Source organism: Mauremys reevesii, linkage group 2 (assembly GCF_016161935.1).
Source record: "Mauremys reevesii isolate NIE-2019 linkage group 2, ASM1616193v1, whole genome shotgun sequence".
NCBI classification, from domain to species: Eukaryota; Metazoa; Chordata; order Testudines; family Geoemydidae; genus Mauremys; species Mauremys reevesii.
In genome coordinates, this window is record NC_052624.1 from 169,078,210 (window position 1) to 169,104,473 (window position 26,264).

The 26,264-nt window shown below is 39.4% G+C and overlaps 1 protein-coding gene across 2 annotated transcripts in view; it reads left to right on the top strand.

Annotated features, from left to right (window-relative positions):
* GMDS (GDP-mannose 4,6-dehydratase) overlaps positions 1-26,264 on the top strand; it is a 544,205-nt gene that overhangs the window by 276,684 nt on the left and 241,257 nt on the right. The window contains exon 8 of one of the 2 annotated variants that reach the window (XM_039525667.1): positions 5,751-6,668. The exons of the other annotated variant lie outside the window; for it this stretch is intronic. Coding sequence (XP_039381601.1) covers positions 5,751-5,948 — 198 coding nt within the window. The 3' untranslated portion in view covers positions 5,949-6,668. Of the gene's footprint in view, positions 1-5,750; positions 6,669-26,264 lie in introns of those variants that run through there. 2 annotated transcript variants of the gene reach the window in all.

Sequence of the window (26,264 nt, forward strand, 5' to 3'; positions counted from 1 at the left end):
CCACATTTTCTTTCTACAACAAAAACAATTGTTTGTTTCCTCGGGATTGTAGACAGGCAACTTTACAATCTTTTCCATTGGGCTCAGATCTGCAGCTGTAAGGAAGGAAAGATTTCCTGGAGACGACATGTACCCCCAGCTTGTGTGTGGAGGAGCTGGATAAGGCTGTGATATTGATTCCACTGCTTTCAAACTCTCCCTACAACTACACCTCCATGCACACCCACATTTGCCACTGCCTTGAAGACCCAAAGGCCAGCCTGCCAGGAGGCTGTTTACACATAGGAACCTAAATCCTGGTCCCAATGAAGTTAATGGGAATTATGCCATAGGAACCAAGATTTTGATGTGTACACTTAGGCAATTGGTCTCTATGGTATCTATGTCTGGTGAAACATAGTGGGATTCAGGAATCTTTCATGTTGGATTAGGGGAGAGGAGATTATGACAACTCCTAATCCCTAAAAATTAATTTTCCTGAACTATCTGCTTTCAGGGATTAGTTGTTATTTTCAAATAAAATTGTAGACAAACTAGGAAGTTTTTCCTAAATCAGTGATTCTCAACCTTCCACACACTGGGACAACTTTACTATGTACCTGCCCCCTCCCAGTTAGCAATGTGAGAAAAGTAGGGTGATCACAATCCTCTGCAGGTCATGACCCCCACTCCCTCCCTCCTACCCCCCCATTCAGAACCCCTGTCCTAAATCAATGTGTTGCTTTTTTTGTTGTTGTGTCCACACAATTATTAAAACTGGTAAACTAAATTCAGTAGTTTTTAACTAGTGCGTTATATTCAGTAATAAATGTTCCTATAAAAAGAACAGGTACAGTTATAAAGTTTACAAAGTTCACTCTGCAGGTTTGAATTTCATAAAAGGTTTTATACCTTCGGTAAATTATTATTCCTAGCATAAATGTGATTGTCCCTCAGATTTCTTCATCTAAAAATAGGACTGATATTCATGAAATCAAATAAGTTTTTCTTTCTGCAAAATGCACCGACACAGATTTCTTTCCAATATGGTGAATTGTATAAGTGGAGCATTAACTCAAATTTGTGTCTTAACCTTTTACATGTGGGATGTTACTCTGCAAGTATTCTTTAACCACAGTTGTTTATCATGGCAACCACTACTATATATCATTTGACACACTTGTTACTTTTGATATAATGAACACCTGTTTAAAAACTATGGTTCCTTATTGCACGTGATATAGCATAAAATTATTTTTGTTGTTTTGCATTGATAAAAGAGAATACAAAACATTCTCTCTTTTATAAGGAAGGCATCTTTTTGTTGTTGTTCATTTATTTTTCTCCACATGTCTATAAACAGATCATATTTTTTGGAGTAACAGTGTTTACCCTATTGGCAACATCTCCCTTACTTTGACTTGTTTAAAAAAAAAAATCTCATGACGTATATATCCTATTGATTTTCAGGAGGAAAATGATTGACAGGGAAAAAGTAAAAATTCTGTGTTCATTTTATTGCTAATAGCTTTATTACCATCCTATACTGATATATAGTAAATGTATTGCCACTTCAGAAATTTTTCACATCACTGACTACTAATGACAATGTAATACTTTCTACAGATGTCCTAGGTTTTCTCTCTGCTGCACAGCAAAGTATGAAAGTCTTGGCCTGGGTCTGTAAATGTTGCACTCCTGCATCTGCGGTAAACATGCATATCTAGCTTTACAAGAGGATGCAGCTTTATAACTACAGCAAGAAGTGAAATAGATGTAATGGGATATCTATGGATAGGGCAGATATCGCATTGATTCAGATTACCCCTAATTTCTTCATTAGGAGTTGGGGAATCTCAGCACCTTCCATGAATCATTCAGTGCCTCAAAGATTCATACTGTATCTATGGAGTTGCCATTGCTGGTCCATTTATACATGTGCACAGCACACACCCAATATTTCACAAACCCTTACAAATTACTTATACTCTACATTCCTTTCGCTCACTACTGAAATTTAGCTTTCTGCCTTTGGTTACAATGATGATTATTCATTCGTATTGCAGTAGCACCAGTCATTGTCCAGAACCCCGTAGCACTAAGCATTGTACGAACACAGAACAAAAAGTCTCTGTCCAAAAGAGCTTGCAGTCAAAGCAGTATTTGAAGGTCCAGGCTTGTACATATTTTCATCTTAAGGAGAATATATTGCCTCTTGAAAATATAATTCAGGAAAACAATGAAGATGCGTTACAGTATTTAAAAAAAAAAACAACCCAAGAAATAAAACGTCCTTTCTTTTGTCCTGTCTCGGGGTACAGACAGGCACAGATATTCAGTTTCTAATGTATTGTCTTTAAGTACAGACTACATTATTTGATCTGAACTTTACCAATTAAGGGCCAGATATTGATTTTTTTTTTCAAGGACTTGCCTGCCTTTGAGGAGCTATACTACCCTAGAGGGTTTTAACTGCAGGAAGCACAGTCCCTCCCAAAGCTTCCTACCATGCTGGGGGAGTGAGCACACTGCAAACCCACTCCATATCACAAGAGCTGATCTTGGATGAAATCCTGCCCCTATTGCAGTTATTGGGACTCTTGGCCTTAATGAGGCCAAGATTTCACCCATTGTATCTTGCCCTTACAAAGGGAGGATGGGTAGGAGAGAAAGAGGCTCTTTGCACACACAGCTTACTCACACACCCACAATTGGGCCAGCCACAGTTTGGCCTGAAATGTACCATTGAAAGAACGCAGTTAGAAGCTATAAGACCTGTTTCCATTTGGCACAATATCCATTTGAAAATCGAACTGGAATAAAGAGGCTTCACCTGACCCGGTCTCTGCCAACTTTCAGCAGCAAGCGTGACAGAATGATGAAACTGATGTGTGACTGATCTCTCCTTGTAATTAAGTAAATTATACTTTTCTCAAAGAAGGTTTTTGTGCTGATTATCGTAACATCTAAGGAAGGCAAGCACAAAACCAACAGGCACATATGTGAAACTGTAACTGGCAGAAGAACAAATTTTAATAAGTCTGTCCAAAACCAAAATAAATCAATCACTCATTGCATCAAAATTAATGCAGTAACTAGATAAAATAGTCTGGAATAATTACAGGACTAAGCAGTTACTTAAGATATTGGTATTTAAATGCCCAAATTGTGTATATATTCTTTTATATTAGTTTTTCAATTAACTATACAAGGAAATTATTCACTGATTGTAAGCATATTTGTACTGATTTATAGAAGATTAATCATTTATGTGTACAATATTTCAAGATGGGAGAAAAGTTACATTTTTACAATTTCTGATTTTTAGTTTTTCAATTTTGAGTAATTATAGCTCCTTTATAGTGTACTATAATTACTTGTAAAATAGCAAACTTTTATCTAAGTTGATAGGTTTATAATTAGCATATAGAAGAATTACCTTTTTGAAGATGATTCTTTAGAGCTATGTTGGTTCATTTAAAAAACTTTTCCAAATGTAAGCAACTAACTGGTCTCTCAATTTGCCATTTTGTTCTCTCAATTTTGGTCTCTCAAAATACCAATCTGTGTTGGTATTAGAAAGTATTGCTGCAGCTTATAGTTTCACTACACTTTCTTAAAGGGAACAAATAGATTTTATTTTTCACTATAGGTGTTCCAATTACATTGGTGTATGTTATAGGTAAAGTACACCTAAAATGAAATGAAAAACCTCTGGATACTAGTATAATGCACTACTAGATCACTTTTATAAAGGGGAAAACAAAATCTGCTGTCAGATAGGTCCCTTAAAGAGACACTGTTAGAACTGTGTTGTACCCCTTCCCCCATTCACAGGTTTTATGTAGTCTAATAGTAATAGAAATTATTTTATGAATTTTCATAGAGTTCAGCAAAAACTGTTTTTGATTTCAAGTTAAACATTTGTCTGCAGTGTTTACCGGAGCTTACAGCAGTGTGCTAATTACAGTATGAAACCTACAAACAAACCTAAACCTAAAAACAAAAGTAAAATTCCAGTGTCCAGGTAAAAGACAGAAGTTAGACTCTGGAATCTTGCCCAGCACCAGGCCTTAGGGCCGCTATGGAAATGGATCAGCCAATGAAGATTCATATCAGGGAGTGACTCCTAATCAGAGGAAGCAAGGCTGTGGCATCCTCTGGTCACCTCGCCGTTGTCAAGAGGATGATGCTGTGGCCCTATCCTCTACTCCCGATTACCCTGGGACAAAGTGACCCACCACACCCCTGTCTCCCTTCCTGCTGCTTCATTCAAACCTGCAGTGGGGCTAGGCCAAATCATCCAAACTGAGTGTAGCTTGAAATGTAAACAAGCAGCATAAATAGTAGAGATGCTGGTTCTTAATTTGCTTAATAAAACATCTTGCCCAAGAGAATCCATTTAAAATGCAAACGATGTGGCTTCTACTATTGAAACTAAAGTGGTCTAGTTCCCTCACAGTCCATTTATTAGAATATGAATATATTGCAGTTAAACTAGGGATTTTTGCACTCCTCTAAAATCACTGCTCACGGACAGCCAGCCTTGGGGAATGAAGTCCTCCATGTATCCAGAGATGAGGGACAGCACCGGCAGTGTCCATGAAAGCTTCCTCATATTATCTACTAATATGCTCCCATACTGAATTAGAAGGAATTCCTCTGGGAGAATAACAAAATAGTTCAGTCTCCATGGCCCTTCTTGCTGAAATTCACACAAGCCACTGAGCAGCCACTGGATGGTAACAACTTCCAATGGCTATCATTCTAAAACCGATTTGAAACAACAACCTAAAAGTGAAAGTCTCAGTATTGCATTACCAATCCCCTTAGCTGCCTACTGCCTGGTTTTATTTTTTAAAGGTGACCCATAAAAGATTTCTTTTAAAGCCAGGTTTGTGCTTTTTTTTGTTTGTGTTTTGTTTATGATTTATGTAGAAGGTCTTAAAGTTGGAGGGGGGGGTTGTTTTGTTTTATTTTTATGGGTTTTTTCCCCCATGGTGGGTTTTGTGTGTGGTCTTTTTGTTTTTGTTTTGTGTTTTTTGTTTCTTTTTTTACACTTTAGAAATATCAGGAATGTGAAATATGATGTTCCCTTTTGTTGCTGGAGAACTTTTGAGGGGTGGCTCCAAAGAAGTTTTTGAGATCTTAATAGAAGAGGATGTTGAATGTTTAACAAAAAATATCTTTTCTGTCAATTGTTCACTCTAGGCACTGGAGTTCAATAGATGTCCACAAATAAAAAGTGCCAAATTGTTCATATTAAAAATCTTTTACTTTTTCAATTGCATCACTTTCACTCTTTTCTGTAGCGAGATTATACTGCCACTAATACTCCAGTTTCCATGTATCTTTCTGGCTAGACAAGACCTGAATTTCAAATATTAAAAAGTGTGTGGAGGGAAGCGTCGGTGGTGGCATAGATTATATATTATCTATCTATATGACTTTTCAAGCACAAGAGAACACAAATCTATTTTTCCCCTTTGTAATTTGAACACTAGAGCTTTGTTCGACTGTGCATATAGCTGTAGATGATCAGAGAAAACTGATCTAAAGTGGTATATGAAAAAATTGCAAAGTTACCTGTCCAAGACCATATTTGAATTAAACAAAACGAAAGTGAAAAAGGACACACTGCCAGTGTTTGAAGAGAGTAAGCAATAAAACAAAAGTAAGAAGTAAAAGAGTAAGAAACAAAAAGCCTTTATATTTCAGCAGAATGGATTTGTTGTTTAGTGGCTCAGATTATTGTTTGTTGCTTTATTTAGATGAATAGTTTGGCTCTTGTTGCCTTGCTCTCTGTGCACAGCAGACTTGGCACATCGCAGACCTTTCAAGGTACCGTCAAAGTGGGAAGACCTGTTAAAGGACATTCACCCAAGATGGATTGGCAGACAATAGGAGAACATCCTTTTCACAGAAAGCAGCTCATCAGGAAAGCATCAGCCCAGCTTCTCTGTAGTTAGCTGAATGCAGATGAGAGCCATGATTAACTCTGATGAGTGACTAGGGATTTATTGTTTGCTTAGAGATAAGACATGGGCTTCCTTCGTTGGCACTTTCAGTCAAATAGTACAGTCTTAGTTTGCTAAACTTCTTTTTTTTTAAGTGATTTTTTTTACCAAAGCCTTTATGCTACTTAGGTGCTTTTTGTTGTTGTTGTTTCAAATTGTCTGAGCCCTTTGTCATTTGGGCCACAGAAATCTGGACGTTCTTTACTTGCATCACATGTTCTGCATCCAACAGTGCTTTTTCTGTTCGACGCTTGCCCTCCTCCCAAAGCTGAAATAAATCAAAGTTGGTTGAGACTCAGTCGCAATAAATCAAGACCTGTCCAAAACTGGAGCCTGCCCAGTCAAAATGTCATAGCTTGGCTTTCACTGAGGATTAATTAAAGGCCTGATATAAAGCCCAGATGTGCTTCAGGAGAGTAGCAAAATGCCTGGTGGTGACTATACTAAAAATCAAGTCTCCCCATGAATCTGCCCACCCAAGAACATGGAGGAGGATAAGGCTGGGAGGGAGAGAAGGAGTAAACTGAATCAAGCATGTTCTCTGTGATTTTACAACATCTAGCTTGTTGGAAAACAAGACGAGCTTTATGTTATAGCACCTTTGGAAAAAAATAATAAAGGTGCATATAATAATTCTAACAGCAGCAGTGAACACAATTGTTAAAATTAATCAGGGAGTGAGAGAAAACTAACACAGTGAATCAACTTTTTCACTTTTATGGTATTAAAAAAAAAAAACAGATCCAATGATTGAATTTGTTTGGTGCCTGTTTTGCATTAAATTCCTGAAAGTCTTTGTGACTAAAGTAATTTAGCTGAAGATTCCTGAGACTCTGATAGGGATGGATATGAAAAAAAAATTGAATTAAATGCTGACCGCTTTCAATGTGATCCTCAGAGGATTCCAACTTTAGTTCCAGATAAGCGACTATCCAACTGAACAGTGTGCATGAAAGAGACACCATTTCAGCTCTTAAAATGAACTACATTGAAAAGAATGCTTTGACTTTATGTATAATGTATGGCTGTACTCACTTTATTTCCCGGTCACTGGGACCTGAAGCATTCCTGAAGTGAATAAAGTACTAGTGAGCATAATAAAAAAGTAATTTAAAAAGGGTATTGCTTGCAAACTGAGTGCTTCTAACAGCTTGCGTGAATATGATTATCCCAAAAGCTCCATTGTCTTAATGCTTCAAGCTTGACGTTCCTGAATGATGAATGCTCATTTGATGAAATGTGATGTGAAAATTGCTGAATAGAACTGAATAGATACCATGGTGATGGCCATGATAAGAGAAACGGAACTGTACTGCACCACTGAAAGCTGTGTTGTGGGCCTGTGCATTCCAGTTGTTCGTGGGTGTGGCTGTTTTGTTAGTGTTAGCCATCCCTTCTTATCTCTCTCCACCACTGGGTAAATGAATGCTTTGAAGCGCTAAGTGTAGTCAAAGCGCCAGCGCTGGGAGAGAGCTCTCCCAGTGCTGTCCGTACTCCACCTCCCTGTGGGGAATAATGTACAGCGCTGGGAGCCGCGCTCCCAGCGCTGGGGCTTTGACCACACTGGCACTTTGCAGCGCCGCAATTTGCAGCGCTGGAGAGGGTGTGTTTTCACACCCTGCTGCAGCGCTGCAAATTTGCAAGTGTAGCCAAGGCCTCAGAAGAGGGCTGGAGGCATAGCGGGGTTTTAAACCCAGGTATCTACAAAATGAGAGTCAAGGGTACAGCAATTCTTCATTAAGGGCAAAACAACAGGGCTTGCTACAAGGCTGGGTGTGAATGGTTAAGTTCAATGGCAGACTTCACAATCCTGCTGTATTTGTTTTGTTCCTATGTCATATGTTTGATAAGTGTGTCCCTGTGCTGGTTTGGGAAGATGGAATATAATTGATCCTAAATGTAATATGTGTGTCATGTGGCTGGAGAGAAATAGGTACGTACAAAGGGCAAAATCCTTTGCTGGGCAGCACAGTGAAGGTGAAGCCAGTGATTGTGATAGATGTACTGTATCCTCTATTCCAGAAATCCTTCCTGCTAGGTCAGGCTTGGGCAGCATGTGACAGGATGCACATGTCTGGCTTTAAAAGGAGCGTTTTACATTATCATGGCTAGCGCATGCTGCTGACTGTAGTGCATTCCTCCGTCTCCATCTGTCTCCAACCACCCTCTTTCTGATCTTGTCCCTAGCCTCTTGCCATAAAACCACACTGCTTCCTCTGTCTCTTCCTCTGTCTTACGTTACATTGGGAATGTTATCCCAAATTCCCCCTCACTCACCTCCTTAAACCCCACTTCTTCCTGTTACCTTTCTTTTCTCTTCCTCTGCAGCAATCTGTCCCCATTCTCCCAGGGAACTATCCTTCCACTCTTTGTGTGCATATTTTACCTCTCTCTCTTAGGGTATGGCTACACTTACAAATCTGCAGCGCTGGTAGTTGCAGCGCTGGTCGTCCAGCTGTGCAGGGCCAGCGCTGGTGTGTGGCCACACTCACAGCTACCAGCGCTGCAGTGTGGCCACATTTGTAGCATTTGCAGCGCTGTTGGGAGTGATGAATTATGGGCAGCTATCCCAGCATTCAAGTGGCAGCAACGTGCTTTTCAAAAGAGGGGGGTGTGGGGCAGTGTGACAGGGACGGGGGGGGGGAGAGAGAGAGAGTGGATTTTTGGAACCGACACTGGGCAAAATCAGAAAATTTTCCCACCCCCTTACTGTTAACTGCAAACAACCTGCATCCAACATACTCTTTCCCCCCTCTGCCCCCTCCCCCCGTTTCTCTCAAGCAAAGCAAGCACTCAGCCCCTGCAGGGGTTATCTCATTTCATTGTTGACAGTAGTTACAGATTAATGACAGCAAACAGGAGCTATGTTTGAAGCAGCTCCCGGTGCCGTGCACGGAGCTCCGAATTGACAACAAAACAAAGAGAGGCTGCATAACAAAACAAAGGGAATAATTTAGTTAAAAGCATTCTGGGATACTCCTTATACCCTGGAGGCCAATAACAGCGCTGGTGAGTGTCCACACTTGATGACCAGCGCTGCAGAACCAGCGCTGCAACCCTTATACCCCAAGCAGACCTGGGTGTACGGCCAGCGCTGCAGCCAGGGAGTTGCAGCGCTGGTTGTGCCCTGCAAGTGTGGACAGGGTGTAATTGCAGCGCTGGAAAGCCTCTACCAGCGCTGCAACTTGCAAGTGTAGCCAAGCCCTTAGATGGTAAACCCTTTGGGTGCAGGGAGGATGGCTACTATGTGTTTGTAAAGTACTGTAGAAATATATAGTTGGTTGTTGTTATTATTACAACCCCTTTTTAGTGGTGATAGAGGATTAAGAGGCTGCAGTGTGCAAGTGGGAACATTAGCTTGGGATTGCCTTCTAACCCTCTGATGAGCCCTGAGGAGAATTCATGCCTTGTTGCTTGTGAATGTGGGAAGCAAAGAAGCTCCCCCACAGGGCACCTGTGCAGTGAAGGGAAGGAACTAGTCCCCAAGTTTGTTTGCTTTAGCAAAATAATAATAATAATAAAATTCAATTACAAAAAAAAACCCTGTGGTTTAAGTCAAGGGAAGGATTTACCGTAATTAACACCAAATTACAAAGTTTCTGTGTCCCAGAATATTGGGCAATGGAGAGTCACTCCCATGCATGCTTTCTCTCTGGAGAAACAGAATTATAGCAGCCTTGCATCACAGCAGCTTAACTCACCTCTTAAAACAATGGGTGGCTTTGAGGTAACTGGCATTATAGAAGTGTTTTGCCTCACCTCCTATTTTTAGGTGGTGTTAGGTGAACAATGTCTGAGGAAAAGCCTAGAAAAGTGAGGATTACAGCAGAGAATCTGTATGTACTGTCTGAACAGTAACCGGTGTAACGTATAACACCTGTTGTTATGTATGTGATACTTCTGAGTTCCATAACATAGCAATGTGCAGTAGCACCATTATGATTAGGGGTCCCTCTCTACTATTAAGTTATATTCAGTCCATAACTTAACCATACAGTTTTACTATGGCTTTAAATTTAGCAATGGACATCAAAGCCTGGGAGCATTTTAAAATTTTGGTTTTTAACATTTTCTAAGCAAGTTCTTTAAGTTGGGATTTCAAAACACAGGGGTGGTTTTGTGCTAAAGTTAAAAGCCTGCTCTAGTTCTAAAAGCTTTTGCAGCCAAGTCCTTAATATGTGTGTGGGAGTGGGGGTGAGGAGTGGAGGTGGAGAAATAGATATGAAACAGTTAAGTGGTTAAAATTTGACAATTAGCTACTGTACATGCTCAGGTGCTTCCCCTCCCCCTCCCACAACCCCCAATGTTTTCTTTTTCTCCTGGGTGGTCTTCAGCCTCCCTGTTGGTTTTCCCAACATTCCACCTCCCCCATTTTCTCTATCTTTACTCGCCCTGTGTCGGAGGCCCTCCCTTCACAGCCATCATCCTTCCTGCTGAAGAAGACAGGTGAAGACTCCTTTTGGAGTGAGGCAATGATGTTTTTTATTGTGTGTGCATAGAACCAAAGAGGGATGGGTTATACAGAAGATATGAGGAGAAATTTAGGGTAGGAAATAATGCTGAATCTTGAATTTCCCAAGGCTGGGCCCAATAAAGATGTCCTGTCTATTAGGGTATGGAAAGGTTTGTAAGATGCTTCCCTAACCACTTGTCCTTGAACCTGCCTTATGGATAAGATATTGTCCAGCTAAGACAGGTCATTCTGCGTCTTTCTCCCATGTAGGTCGTGGTTGTGGGGAAGGTGTCAATGGGATAGTTGTCTGGATATTACTGTCGGGGAACTCCTAAGTAGCACTGGAAACAGTGTACCCCATTCAGAAAAAGGGAGTTACGCTCATTTATGCCAGCTGAGGAATTGCCCAGGGTATGGTTTAGTTATATGGGGCCACGTGTGTTATCGTTATGTATGAGCTTTTTGTGGGTGTCATTTGGGGGTTGTCTGATGCTTGTTTTGGAAAGTGTATATGTGTGTGTGAGAGAGAGAGAAGTATATACACAGTACAGTCGGCTCATATTGATGGTGGCTCTTTGAAATCAATGGGAACTTCGACTTAGGCCTTGTCTGCACTAGAAAGTTGTATTTCTCTAACCATACCAATATAGTTAAAGCAGTGCAGCCCCCGGGGTGTGGAAGCAGTTATTAGTAGAATGGTGCTTTATACCAGAATAGCTATTCCTGAATGGGAAGGGGAATAGCTGTACTGGTAAAAGGCAACTTTATGTTGGTGTAATTGTGTCCATGCTAGAGCTTTTCCAGGTAAAGTAAAACCTCAGAGTTATGAACTGACCAGTCAACCACAGATCTCATTTGGAACTGGAAGTATGTAATCAGGCAGCAGCAGAGACCAAAAAAAGCAAATATAGTATAGTACTGTGTTAAACATAAACTACTAAAAAAAAAGGGAAAGTTTTAAAAAAAAATTGACAAGTTAAGGAAACTGTTTGTGCTTTAACCATAATAATTTAAATGACATAAAGCAGCATTTTTCTTCTGCATAGTAAAGTTTCAAAGCTGCATTAAGTCAATGTTGATCTGTAAACTTTGGAAAGAACAACCATAATGTTTTGTTCGGAGTTATGAGCATTTCAGAGTTACGAACAGCCTCCATTCCTGAGGTGTCCATAACTCTCAGGTTCTACTGTATAACTATTCCAGTTTAAAAAAAACAAAAAAACACCACCACCACTTCTAACCGAAATAGTTATATCTGTAAACCATTTAAACATAGACCGTAGTTTCTGAAGACACGTTATAGACTGAAGGCTTTAGTCTGTAATGATATGGGTAAGTGAAACGTCCAGAGTTTCACAGGAAATCTTTAACAAAGTTGGAAACAGAAACTACATCTCCTCAGTCCCAGTCCTGTGTCTTGACCACATATTGCCCAGGAAGATGCATGCTTGCAGTTCCCATTGACTTCATGTATTTCAGGATAGAATCCACCCCACTTGTTTCAGTTACCCATCAATAAAATAGGTACAATAATAATGGTCTGCATTGTAGTGATTTTGAAGGTCCTAGTTAATTCATATGTTATGGAACTTCATCCTTATCTTAGCCCATCCTCGCTTTGAAACATTTTCAAACTTAAGCCCCTCAATTTGTTTGGCGTTTTTAGAGGGTATTTTTTATTATGTTTTACAGTGTTTCAAAAGGTTGTTGTATAAATCTCTAGCATGTCATAGCATCTCAGCGGGGTTGGGATGTGCTTTGCAAATTAGAAAACATTATTAATATTTAAAGAAGTTGGATTTAAATTGAAAGTCTGTGGAAACAGTATAACCCAGAATTTGCTTATCAAAACAAAATGACTTACCATAGAATATAGTGATATTAGGTGTACCTCACAGAGTTTTCATAACTTTAGTAATTAAGGAATTAATGCCTTGAAAGGACTTCAGTGTATTGTGATCAAACAATCACTTAGCCTGTGATGCCTCTGAACTTTTCACCATGTAACACTTTATACTGTATTTGTTTAATATAATTATGGAATAATCCTCAGTCCAGTTTCCTGGAACGATACAAGCAGTCTTTCTTCTCCCCATGTGTTCCTGGTTTACAGCCTGACTTAGAAGGGAGCTATGTTTGTGAACCTTTGTTTCTCTGCACTGTAAGGGCCAATTCCAACATATCTCTGATTTGATTTTTTTAAAATGTGTCAGTCTAATGTACATTTTTGCTGAAATCTCATTCTACAGTTTTACATAACTGGATACAAATTGAAGTAACAAATAAGAGATATATTTCATTAATATAAAAATAATAATAGTGCAGGTTGTTTGTTTCTACAGTTTTGTTTTCATCTCTTCAACCAAGTAGAAAATTTCGCTTTATTTTCAGACTCAGGTTACTTATCTTTTTGTTGGAGCTGGGTCAACACAAAAGTCCTGCATCTGAACAGCATCAAACTTAGAAGCACTTCAAATCTGGATCAGACCTATCTCTGTTAAGGAGTCAGAACAAAACCCTGAATATTACCACTCCATAACTTCAGATCTTTAGTTATCTCTTTATTAAGCATTTTAAAATGTTTTATACTGGGGGAGGAAGACTCAGAAAAAGACACCTTTTAACTTAAATATATTTAAGGTTTTGATTTTAGCGGAGTATTAGTTTTATACAAACACAAGGATCCTACTAATATATTTATGGGATGGAAATATTTGAAAAGAGAAAATAGTTGGAAAATGTTGGCTCTGCTGTTGCCATCCTCTCCCTCCTCTAAAAAATGTTCATGGTTCCCTACACACACTCTAAGTGATCCATCAATATATCACTACTTACCACAGTACGTCATTCATGTAGGTGTTGTTTTTTGTGTGAATGTGCAAAAGATCAAATCTTTTAGAACTTAATTTCTGATTGCCTGAATTTTTGAACAAGACTTTTCTTTGAAATTGGTATATATATTATTTATATAATAATTCATCGTTAAGGCAATGAGGGGGAAAGCATTCTAGCTGTAGACCAAGTTTTCTAGGATCTTTTGGTTGATTGCTTATATCTATAATATCACAGTGTTATCATGTGGATGATATTGTCTATACCATTGAAAGTGAGAACACACAACAGTCCCCAAACAGAACTGCAGTGGATGAATTCTTGTTACGTGAGATCTCCATTATTGGAGGTTTTTAACCATGCTAGCCCATTCTATACAATCCTCTGTTAATCTCTTTGTGGATTAATAGTCCTTTTGATCCATGCAGGATACCACATCATCCATCCAAGATCTTCTTTATCTGCCTTGTGTTCTTCTGCCATCAACTTTCCCTTCTAGTGCCCATAAACGTGCAGTGCCTGCTGAATCCCGTAAAATGTGCTCTGCAAATCAAATCATCTTTTCCATAAGATTGCTGACTAGTGTTTGCTGAATTCCGGTCATCTTCAGTGTGAATGAATTACAGAGCATTAAATGGTAATGGGAAATTATTAGAAAAAGAGTTAAAAAAATGTAGTCAGTAAATTATTTTAGTTCTATATGTCATAGTTTCAAAAGTTACTATAAGCTTGAAGTTAGTGCTTGGAATTGTTTAAGCTAATTCTTTACAAATCCCTTTAAAATGTGCACTCGACTTAGAACATATTTTTAGGGCCAAAGAGCATCTGTGTAAAACTACAAAAACAATATCTTTAAGTCTGTTCTCTTGGCTTCTGGGAGCTGAGTGGGTGGTGAGGAGTCCCTTCCTTTTAATAATGTTTTTGCAAATAGAAGTCTTGCAACAGTATGAGGAAGGTAAGTTAAATGGGAAGGAAAAAAGAGGAGTGCTTTCATGCACTTTATTCAATTGTAATTTTTGTAGAAACTGAGATCTTATTCAGTACACTGAATAAATAATGAAATGTATCAGGATGAAATAATGAAATGTGTATGGGTTAACAAAATACATAAGTAGATCTGTTAACTTCATATAGATTTAGTAACCTGGCTTTCAAAATGTGTTTTAGAAATCTTAACACAGTGCTGCCTGTTTGTGTCAATATAATTAAGGGTCTCTGAGTATTTCCATTACAAGAGTCTATTTTCTTGGGTTTATAACCCAGCTGTTTAAAAAAACAACAGAATTGCCCTGGGCTTCAGTATGACATACAAGGTCTGAGAAATTTTTTTATACTAAATTGAATTTAAGTTGATTTGTTGTATACAGTTTGTACGGCTCTCTGGGATTTTTGAGGATAAACGGGCACACCGTATGTAAATTTTTATTATCAGTAATTAAGTTCTAGGAGTGCCATATGACAAAATAAGGTAGAAGACTTGTCTGAGAAAATAACCTTTCCTTTTAACCTTTGTCTGGTTCAAAAGCAGCTTTGTTTGTTAAACATTGGAGTTAAAAAATTAAATCCTACATTAAAATTTAAAAAAAGAAAATCAGGGAAATTTTGCAGGCTGCATTGAGGATTACTATTTTAAGGGAACTTAACAACATTTAAAGCTTTTGTCTATGATCCTGGGCTGTTTCCATGCTGTGGTCAGTGCAGCTCACTAAGAGGAGAGAGCAAAAATGCCTGGAGGGAGCAGGCTGAGGACTGTGCCTCAGCCTCAGGGCTGCTGTATCTTATACCCAGTTGCCTGTGGCTCTAATGGGTCATTCTGATAGCTGGAGAATGTGGAGATATACTCTCCTTATATCAGGAGACATGGGGGTGGCATAGATGACGCTCAGACAGCTCTATGCCACCTGGGGATTCCTTCACACTGGGGGAAAATATTGCCCAGGTCAATTAAAGCCAGCATTTCTGGCTGGTTTACACTGCCATAGCAAGGACCAGGACTTGGCCTTATGTATTTGCTATTGTTAGTAACTAATTTTTTATAAACTGATAGAGTATTTTGCATTAAATATCCTATCTGGAACTGGCATAATAAATCTGACAGTCAGTAATGTCAATATATTGTCAGATAAGGTTTTCCGATAAGGAAAATGGTTATTTTAATAGACCAAATTGTTCTCATTTGAAAAGTGTTGCAGATCTTTCCAAAAAACCAACATGCAAACAGAGTTGAAAGTTTCTGCAATGTGTTATATGGCCTGCTATGTTATAGTCACAATTCGGGATTTCTTCTGCCTTTAAGATGCCTCCTTGAACAGTAAGCTATATTCAAAGGAGGGAATTAAAAATTTTCAAGGTAAAAACATTTAAAAACTTAAACTATGCTCAGTTCAACCAAGAATTTAAAACACTTGGTGCTGATTTAGTCCCCAGTCCTGCAAAGGATCAGTCTCAGCAGCATTCATTGATTTCAGTTGCACAACTATAAGCAGCTGCCTTAGAGGATCACTTTGAGAGTTGGGCCTAAGGGTCCTTGTACAATGAACTTGCTCAAGGCTGCACACCATTTAAGACCCATATTAAGGGCTTATAAGGGACTTCGAGAGGCATAAGGTCTTGTGCAAGCATTCTGCACTAGGGTGAATTTCCTTCTGTAGCTGATTTAAGCTGTGTTCAAGGAGGCATTTTAAATCTCAACCAAAACTTTTAAAGCTTCACATCTGGCTGAATCAGGAATGGGCTGATAGTGTGACGCATCAAGGCTCTGGAATTCGTTTCCTTTCTCACTTCACCAGAGTCCAAATTCTGTCACCTTTGGGACACTGCAAAACTCACCTATTCTCTTAGGCTCTCCCAGGTGGTGTGGAATTAATAATAAATTAGGGAGAATTTATGCTAGAGGCCACAATAAAGACACCATTGCTTGTTGGGAACTATTCATTGTTTAAAAAGTTTGTCTGAAGGTTTAGTTAACTGAATTCTGGCAAAAAAAAAAAAATGAAGACGTTTAGTGAGATTTGTTTCCAGATGGGCCTAACTAATTAATTAATTTAGTAACTATAAGTAGCCACAGGAGATTTTTCTCCTCAATGGAGTGAGGTCAAGATGGCGGCCCAAATGATTATTCATGACTTTGCAGGATGTATTGTGCAAGATATCACAGGACCTCATGAGTCTTCAAGACTTTTAAAGTGAAGAAAGTATAGTCTGAGTAGACTGCTGTGTGACTGACCCGCAGATTATAGTAAAGTCACCTACAAGTCCATTGAGAAAATTTTTTTACCACCTTTTATTAAAAAAAAAAAAAAAAAAAAAAAAAAAGGACTTAGCACTTAGGGCTCTGACATGCTCCCAGGGAAGCAAGGAAACTGATAATGAAGTTTGTCTTTAAGTTTCACAATCATGATTTGAAATGTTCTTTAAGTATTTATTACAAGTCACTTTGTTTAATTAGATACTGAATCCATTTCAGTTTAAGTAAATATTTATAGATTCAATATTTGTTTATATAAACATTTTAGGGTCTAATTTCCACCCATTTGCCTCCACTTGGACACACACAAATGCACATACATGCACCTGCATGTGAAAAATCTGCATGTATACATGAATAATTCTAAAAGTCACATACAAGTCACATACAAGTGTTAGAATACCTATTTCTCCTTGTTTGTTTTGTAGGTGCAAATTCTAAATCTGCTCACAAATTATTAAAATGCCCAATGCAGATGTGCACAAGTGGAGGCCTTGTAAAGTGGAGGAGTTGTCGTTATAGTGTTTGATTTGGATATTTAAATCTTTGATTTATATTATCTTTTTTATTCATTTTTTGGATTTTTCCTTCATGATGTCTGCAGAGTCCACTCTATCTGTAAAGATAATGTATCTGAATGGTAAAATGTGAAGGTTATACTACTGAACGATCATGTGTTCACCTTGCAATAGCTATAAACTTTCCGTGCCCTCTTTGTAGACTCTTCATTTGAACTCAGGGCAGGTCAAATTCCCGCAAACATTCAGCTAAATGGGTGTGTTCATGGATAATAAATAATGGGTTATATTCTTTTGGAAGACATCATAGTTAGACTCTGATGCTGAGAGAAGTCAGTTCTTTGGGAGTTACAGATACACTATGTCGCTCCAGATCAGGCCCTTAAGGAAACAAATTTGTGTTTCCTTGTCTCTGTCTCTTTCAGTAACCAGAACAGAGTCACCTAGACACTGAATGACACACAGAGTGCTCTCCCATTCTGCCTGGCTTTGGAGGAAGTGAGTCTCCTTGGGCTGAAGTTGAGGTGGATTGGTGGAAAATCTGATTTCTCTCATCACCAAGTTCCTAATATCATGAGTCATATTGTTTGGAGGTGGTGGTGAAAAGAAAGGTAGGCACTATTTGGCAAGCAGAGAGGAGGGACTGACAAACTAGTCACTCCACCCTAGAAAGCTCCCACATACACTCACACTTGGTGGGGGGGGGGGTGGAATGGCAGAGTGCCTGTGTAGCTGGAAGTTTGCCATAACAAATGTGTTTTAAAGTCTTTGATGCCTGAAGAGATTTGTAGTATACAGGTTTATTTTGAAGGTTCCAGAGATGTAAAAGAAGTACTGTAGATAAGTTAAAGATGTATATGAGGAGGATTTTGTTACTTACAATTCTTTTTGCTGCTGCCTTAGTAATTGCAATTACTTCAGTAAGGCTTTACTTGGAATGAAAGGGTTTGATGGTTCTGTGTGTCACATGTTCTGTTTGCCACTGACTTCCCATGAGACCCTGGGTTAATGAGTTAAGCTCTCTACTCATCAGTTTCCTCATCGGTAAAATGAACATAAATGGGTGTGCTTCACATGAGTGAAGATAAAGTCATTGATAATTGCAGATCCTCTGGAAGTCATTATATCATTACAAACTATTATTAGAGATATTCTGGTAGTTTAGAGGATTAAACATAGCTATCTATAGAATATGAATAGAAGAATTTACCTTTATTGCACATCGATATAAAATTAGAACATATACTGGTTGTGAGATACAGGGGAAACTTCTTACAACCAGGTGGCCTCTGAAGTAGATTAACTACAATAATGATCTGGCTCCAGTCTTTCTGGAGCTCTGCTATGGGGAAATAGATATCTATATTGCCTCCAATTCCACAATCAGCCATTAAAAGGTGCTATGTATAGCCATAGAGTGTTTCCTTCATTGAAGCAACACTGAGATCAGATTAGGGAGTGTGTGAATAAAATATTATTGTTATGAATTATGGTATTAGAGTTTTTAAAGTTAATCGATAATCTTTCCAAAACAGGATAGGCCATGATTTCTTTTGATTTCAGGGAGAGAGTTTCGACAGCGGGGATAAAAAGGCATGTTTATTTTTTCTTTAAGTATCTACTGATTAGTTAATTAAATATTTTCATCAGTCAGTGTGACCTCTGTATTTGGGCTGCATATTGTCTTACGCTGGATTTGCCATAATGGTGTCTTTGTGCAGGGCTGATTTTGGTTAACAGAAACAAAATTTACCTTGTTCACATTAAATCTGATTTCTTATCAAGTTTGGTAGTATTCACCCTCCAGAACCTGTGCCTTTGGCAGGGAATGAAACTGAAGCTAAATTGGTCCTGTTAGCCCAAAGGTCCCTGCTTTGTTAAAAGGTTCATAGCAGGTCAGGTATTTTTTAGTATATTTTTAAAGGCTTGGTTGAGCTAATTTAATTTCTGTTCATTAATTCCTCTCCCCCAACCCTCCCTACAAAATAAACGAATCCAATTTAGCTTCAATATACCTTATTCACACTGCTTTTTATTGCAAGCTGCAGTTTAGCCAGCTGTAAGATTGCCCAGCTGCCTCAGGTTTCCCAATTTAGCACTGGAAATGATTTCAGCATGGCTAAAACTTTTCACTGGCCAATTTGGAAACAGGATTCAATTTGTGAAAATGCCCCAAAATGGCCACTGAAAACAAAACAAAAACAAACAAACAAATAATTGGTGGTGGGAGAGGTAAGCATTGTCATTTTTTGTTCTTGGGAAGGGGTGTGTGGATAGGTTATAGAGCAGGAGAAGTTGAAAATCAATTCTTAGTCTTGCACTTTTGCCACCCTCTGAGGGACTTCTCTTCTTGGCCTGGGCTTAATTGCAGCACTGACATAAACAAGGGGTTTAGTGTGAAACTCTGTACAGGCAGCTGGAGGTGAACTGGCAGCAAAGACCAGGATTGAGTTTACCACTGAGGCAAAATAGCATGGTTTTATCTGGGAGGAATAGTAGGAAGGAAAAAAGGTTTGCAGCTGTGTGGTGAGAATGCATGTCTAATCAAAGAAGTCCGCAGCATTAAATGTTCATATTTACATGGCTACGGGTAAAAAATAGTAACACTTCCATGTCTCAAACACCATTGAACTTGAAGCTGCTTCATTTTATACAGAGGGTCCAGCCGTTGGATCTCAGTTGTATTTTACAGTGTCCATGTATGTGCAGCTCAACAAAGGGTTGATTATGGATTTATTGTTGCACTTTTATAGAAAACCTCAGTGTGTCTTGAAGTTTATAGAGACAGACATGTTAATGAAAGCCCGTTGGCAAACCTAGAATTCCAAATAGGCAACAGTCAAATAGTCTGATCTTGCGGCTATGTGAAAAAATATGCATATACTGTGTGATTATCTAAATACACTGTGACTGTTCTCTATATAAATTGCAGTAATCAGAGAGAAGGTTTCAAGACTTATTTGTTAAACCTTTTCTTGTACCCTGGACCATTTTAATACCTTAGGGATAAGGATCATTTCTTATTGTTCACAAGTGGGATTCTTTTTAAAAATTTGTTCTTTAAACTTTTTTAAATTATTTATGTTTTGTAACTGCTTCGTTTAATTGTTTTAAATTGCCAGGATGGAGCGCACCATTATAACCCTATAAATATTTGTCTGTCTAATTCAGGGGTTCTCAAACTTCATTGCACCGTGACCCCCTTCTGACAACAAAAATTACTACACAACCCAAAGAGGGGGGGCTGAAGCCTGAGCCCACCCAAGTCCCACTGCCGTGTGTGGAGGAGCCAAAGCCCAAGGCCCACTGCTCTGGGCGGGGAAGGGGTCAAAAGCCCCCAAAGTCTTCAGCCCCAGCCAGGGAGCCTGTAACCTGAGCACTGCCTCCCAGGGCTGAATCCCTCGGGCTTCGGCTTCAGCCCTGAGCCCTGCAAGTCTAAGCCAGCCCTGGCGACCCACTTTTGAGAACCACTGGTGTAGTTAAAGAGAGAGTGGGTGTAACTGAAAGCCATCTCCAAATATATATACATCTAAATTTTACTTTTAACTCTTGGTGAACAGCATACATTACTGATACTGTAGTTTTTGGTTTTCTCTGTATAGGTATTTGTCTATACAATCAGCAGCACCACTTTTGCAAAGAACCTCCGTGATGATGAAAAATGCCCATTCAATAGATCATCTTATTGTTGTATCCAAAAATTGCTGAAATTCCAATAGACTTTGCATGCAGAGCTCTATCACACGAGTATCACCATTAAAGTGTTCTTTCCTTCATGTTGTAGAAATCTTTGGTCAACCTTGAAAAACTCAGGTTTCCCAACAGGAAAAGAAGAACTTTAGAGGCTAAAAACTCAACTGGCATTTTCACAGTGGTACTAATCTAAGCTAATTCCAAAATGTGGTCCTGCTCCGAAGAGCGACTCTATGAATATGGGCTTCTTTGTTTATTATTTCTCAATGATTTTCTGATCAAATATGTCCACTTTATACAAATTAAAAAATGGCTCTTCTAACAGACCAGCACACTCAACCAGGAATCTAAAAATCTGGCCATTCTGGCACAAGCATCAACACTAGTAATAAAGGTTCTGCTATTAGAATTTAGCTGACAATTTTACTGATGTTATGTTACAGAATAGCACTTCGCTGACTTTCTCATAGTTGTGCTTGCCTTACTGCGGGTATAAAAAAGGAGTGAAAATGTATTTTTGTCAGTCAAATAAGTAGATTTGACTCTGAAAACACACAGTGAGCAGATCTATTGACTAAGAACATAAATTTTCATAGTCACTTTTCTGACTATAACAGCACATTAAAAATAAGAAAAAAAATTGACAAAATAAGCAGAATTTCAATTCCCAGCAAAGTTGTTTTTATAATCGGAAGCAACTGTTTGTAAATTGTATCCATAGGCCTGAATTTTACCTGAAGAATAGGATAAAAAGTTTTAACATGTAAAAAATTACAATTAATTATAGAAATTCTCTCATTTGATTATAATTGTTTATCTCAGCGTTCACTTAAGTCGTATATTTTTCTTCATAACAGACTTCAAAGAATGTGATCAGAAGAAAGAAGCACTGTTTTTGCATATTAGATTTCACAAATATGCATATTGCAGTTTATTGACACTGGTAGAAGTTGAATGCAAATATCTGAGAGTAGAATCCATTGAACTTTCTAGATGAGTGTCATCTGGATTCCAAAGGATGGGCAAGATGCACAAAATTCTTGCAACCTGACCCCAATGATTTAACCAACATTCTGGTATTTTTAAGTCTATATGTAATATGACCTAGTCCCACACCTCTCTCTTTCTCTCTCTCTCTCTCTCTGTCTCTCTCTCAGACGCACACACCCAAAGATAGGGCTTTATCTATGTAGCAGGCCCTAACAGCACAAACCTAAATAGGTAAAATGTTGTGACAATAACATGACAGCACAAAAAAATAGTTATCTGTGTATTATGTTGCTATTTATGGTCCTAATGCAGTGACATAATTAAGTATTTACTAACTTTAAGAACATGAGTAATCCCATTAAATTTAATGGGGCTACTCATGTGTTTAAAGTTAGGCATGTACTTAGGGAACTAGCTGAATCAGGTCCTAAGTCTCCATATTTGTCATGGCCATTACTTTCATTGCAGAAATGATTATTTTTTGCCTTTTTGTAAATAAGTCACGATATCATGGTCTTTGTAACCCTGGGCAGTCCACTACTGTGGAGAAATCTGCAGTTTTACTGATATGGCTCCAGTTATGTACATTGAACCATGGGAGAAGTGGGGGTTTCATTGTTTTACACAAAGTAATTTAGGACTGCACAACATGCTTTCAAAACAAGACAGTCTTAACAATTCATATTTATTATCTTCGATGATGTTGATGATGTTAATCATGTTTATTTCAGTAGTGCCTAAAGGCCAATCAAGAATGGGACCCCGCTATACAAACACAGAGTAATAGATGGTTCCTGCCCTGAAGAACTTACAGTCAAAATAAAATAGGCATGGGGTGGAGGAAAGGTTCTAACACACAAGCAGAGTGAACAATGCAATGGGAGCAGACATCATGTTAGTTCCACTATTATTTATTTACTTATTTGTGGGTTTACTTAGGAGGGGATCTGATAAACTGAAAGAAAAGGGAAAAGAGAGGGAACAGGGCAAAGGGGAAGAGGGGAAGGAAGTAGGTGTGAAGTGAAGCTGAGGTGAAGACCGTGTGGGGGAGGGGAAGGGAGACAGTTGAGGCAAACAGCCAATCATCTCAGGGCAAAGAAAGTCCAGTCAAAACTGTAGAAAGTTCTCTGAATGTTCATTGGTCCTTGCTTTGGCTACTTCTGCCCCTACCAGCTAGAGTGTTGTGTTTTGCTCTGTTGGTAGGTGCACTCCAGTGAAAACACTGTCTGGGTTTCTTTAAAAATTGAGTTCAGTGATTTTGTATTCTGGAATGATGTGTGTCATGCAAGTTAAAATTTTCAGATATAGGCACCTAAGTTTCACCCTCAATCTCAGCACGCTTAGTGCCTAATACTGGAAGGTGCAGGAGATGTGTGTGACTTAGACTCCAGAGGGACTTAGCAGCTTGGAAGATCAGGGTTTAAAGAGGTATATGCAAACTTAGGTTTTCAGTTGTCCCTTTCTGTTGACAATTTAGATACCTCCTCTGAAAAGTTAGCCTATAAAGTGACACTGTGGGAATAGATTTACAGTAACTCCTCACTTAACGTCCTCCCGGTTCACGTTGTTTCAAAGTTACGTCACTGCTCAGTTAGGGAACATGCTCATTTAAAGTTGTGAAATGCTCCCTTATACGTCGTTTGGCTGCCTGCTCTGTCCACTGCTTGTAAGATTCTGTGGAAGAGCAGCAACTTTACAAGGGAGCATTGCACAAGTTTCGCTTCTCCGCCTCTTTCCCCTCCCTCCCAGCGCTTCCCCCACGGCCAAACAGCTGTTTGGCGGCTTAGGACTTTCTGGGAGGGAGGGAGGGAGGAGCGAGGAAGCGCAGTGTCTCCACTCCTCCCCCGTCCCTCCCAGAAAGTCCTAAGTGCGAAGCGCTGGGAGGGAGGGGGAGGAGCAGGGAAGTGCCATGTCTCCATTCCTTCCCCTCTCTCCCAGATAGTATTAAGCGCCACTAAACAGCTGTTGGGGGGGGGAGGAGCGGGGATGTGGTGTGCTCCGGAGAGGAGGTGGAGTGAGTGTGGGAAGAGGTGGACCTGGAGTGGAGCAAGGACAGGAAGAGGTGGGCCTGGAGCATCCCCTGGAAAAGTCTGTGCCTGTTCTTCTCCAGGGAAGTTGCTACTGCTGCAAAGGTGCTTCCTAGCGTCCTTGCCTGCAGCTGGCTGTGCCTGCGTGAGGTAAGCCAGGGGCACTTCCCAACCACAGTACAGTACTGTACATAATGCCTTTTGTCTGCCCCCAGAAAATTTCCTTGGAACCTAACCCCCTGCATTTACATTAAATCTTATGCTTCCAAAGAGCATATCACCCAGCAGCTCCCAATGGATTCTCAATGGGAGCCATTTGGTTCTGAGCACTTCTGAAAATATGGCCACTTGATTTAAATGTCTATGTGGGAGTTGAGCTCTTTTGAAAATAGCATCCTGAATTTTTAAGGGGTGTTTTTGAAACTGTACAACTTAGATCGGGGGGTTGTTTTGTTTTGATGATAAACAAATTTAATATGTGTCAATGCATATTGTGCAAAGAACTGTGTAATTTTTTTAAGTGACTGCATTCAGGAAGCAATTTCTGATTGTGAAAATATTTCATACCTCTTCTCAGCCTTTTAGAGAATGAATTAGATACTATTATTTGTTGTATTACAGTAGTGCCTACAGACTCCAACCAAAATTGGGGCCCCATTGCGCTTGGCATTGTACAAACACAGAATATGTGAAATTGCTGCCCCAAAGAGCTTACAATCTCAATAAACAGGAACAGGGTAAGGGAAATAACACACAGGCAGAGAAAATGTGATGTGATGGTTTGCTTGTTAGTTCTACGTCTCTCTCTCTTCCTTCCCCCCTCCCCCTCATCCCCTGTGGAGATTAGCTAAATATAGAGGAGGGGGACATTTTCAGGAGGGGGTAAGGAAAAAGAAGTGGAGGGAAGAAGGGAAGCTTGGAAAGCATGTGGAGTGAAGCTGAAGTGGAGAGACTGGGTACATCTACACTACCCCCTGGATTGGCGGGTAGCGATCGATCTATCGGGGATCGATTTTATCACGTCTAGTGTAGAGATGCAATAAAATTGATCCCCGATCGCTCTGCCGTCGACTCCGGAACTCCACCGCGGCGAGAGGCAGAAGCGGAGTCGACAGGGGAGCGGCAGCGGTCAACTCGCCGCCGTCTTCACAGCCAGGTAAATTGACCTAAGATACGCCGACTTCAGCTATTCGCGTAGCTGAAGTTGCGTATCTTAGATCAACACCCCCTTCTAGTGTAGACCTAGTGAGGAGGCAGGAAAGGTTGGAGGAAGCAGCTAATCTGCACACGGGAGAGAATGAGTATAGTTAGAGATACAAAAATGAATTGGATGCTCATGACGTCATCATTTGTCCCAAGGTCCCTGTTGCAGCTCCTTGTCACTGCTTCTGCCAACTGAGTTTGTCCGTCTTCCTTAAACCCCAGGTGGCTGGGGTAACGGTGGAGCCACATCAGCCCTGATGGTCCCAGAGTGGGGTTTTGCTAGTACGCTTCTGGGTCTAGGGGCCATTGGGTGCCATTTCATTAGCTGCTGGTGACATTTAAGTCCAGAAACTAGAAATAAACTGAGGGGAGGGGGTGAAGGAAAGATATAATATATTACAAAACACCTTAAGAGCATCACAGTTAGTGTCTTGGAAAAAAATAACTAGGAGACTCATTGTTAAATGCAAACATACTGAGCTTTTAAAAAAACTAGCGATAACAGGATGACTCCTTACTGATTTCCTAAGGAATTGTTACTGAACATAGGTGTTACAATATGTCTGATAGCATATGATATGTTTTTAAATGCTAGCTTCCTGGCTTTCTATAGTTTTTCCACAGCCTTGATTCTCTTTCAATGCTATTTAAGTTCTGTGAATAAATATCACTAATAACAATGCCCATATAGCTTTGATTACTATCATATCCTATAAGTAACTGCCAGTGAGAAAGGGCTCTGGCTATGTGTATATTTCAGAATTTCTATGCAGGAATTTGTTTTGCTTTTTTGAGGGTTGGACTTGAGCTGCAGACTTTGGATCCAGATCTGAACTTCCCCAAAGAGTTCATGGGATTTTGAATCTAATGTTCCAGTTAGGGCTCACATCTGTCTTCCCTCCCCAGAACTGACATTTTGTTACTTCAGTTGTGATGACTGAATAGGAAGTGCATATAAGACACTGAAGTGCTCTAGTTGGCTTACACTTAGTAGCAAGCATACTTTCCTTTGTGTCTTAAACTGACATTAAAACAGCTCTATACATTTGTATTGATTTCTCTTCTTGTGTGCACGCACACGCTCACACACACTCACTCTTATTTGCCTTAAATAAATAAACAAAAACAACCCCTGAGAAACATAGTTGCATTTATACCAGAAATGTTTTGGATACAGGCTTGAAACTAAGAAGAAACTATAAATGCAAGACACTAATCTATATATAAAATGTGTACAGTAGTTTTAATTTCCTATGAGTTAAATAAACCATGTAGTTGCATATGTAGATTAGGCAGACAGCAATG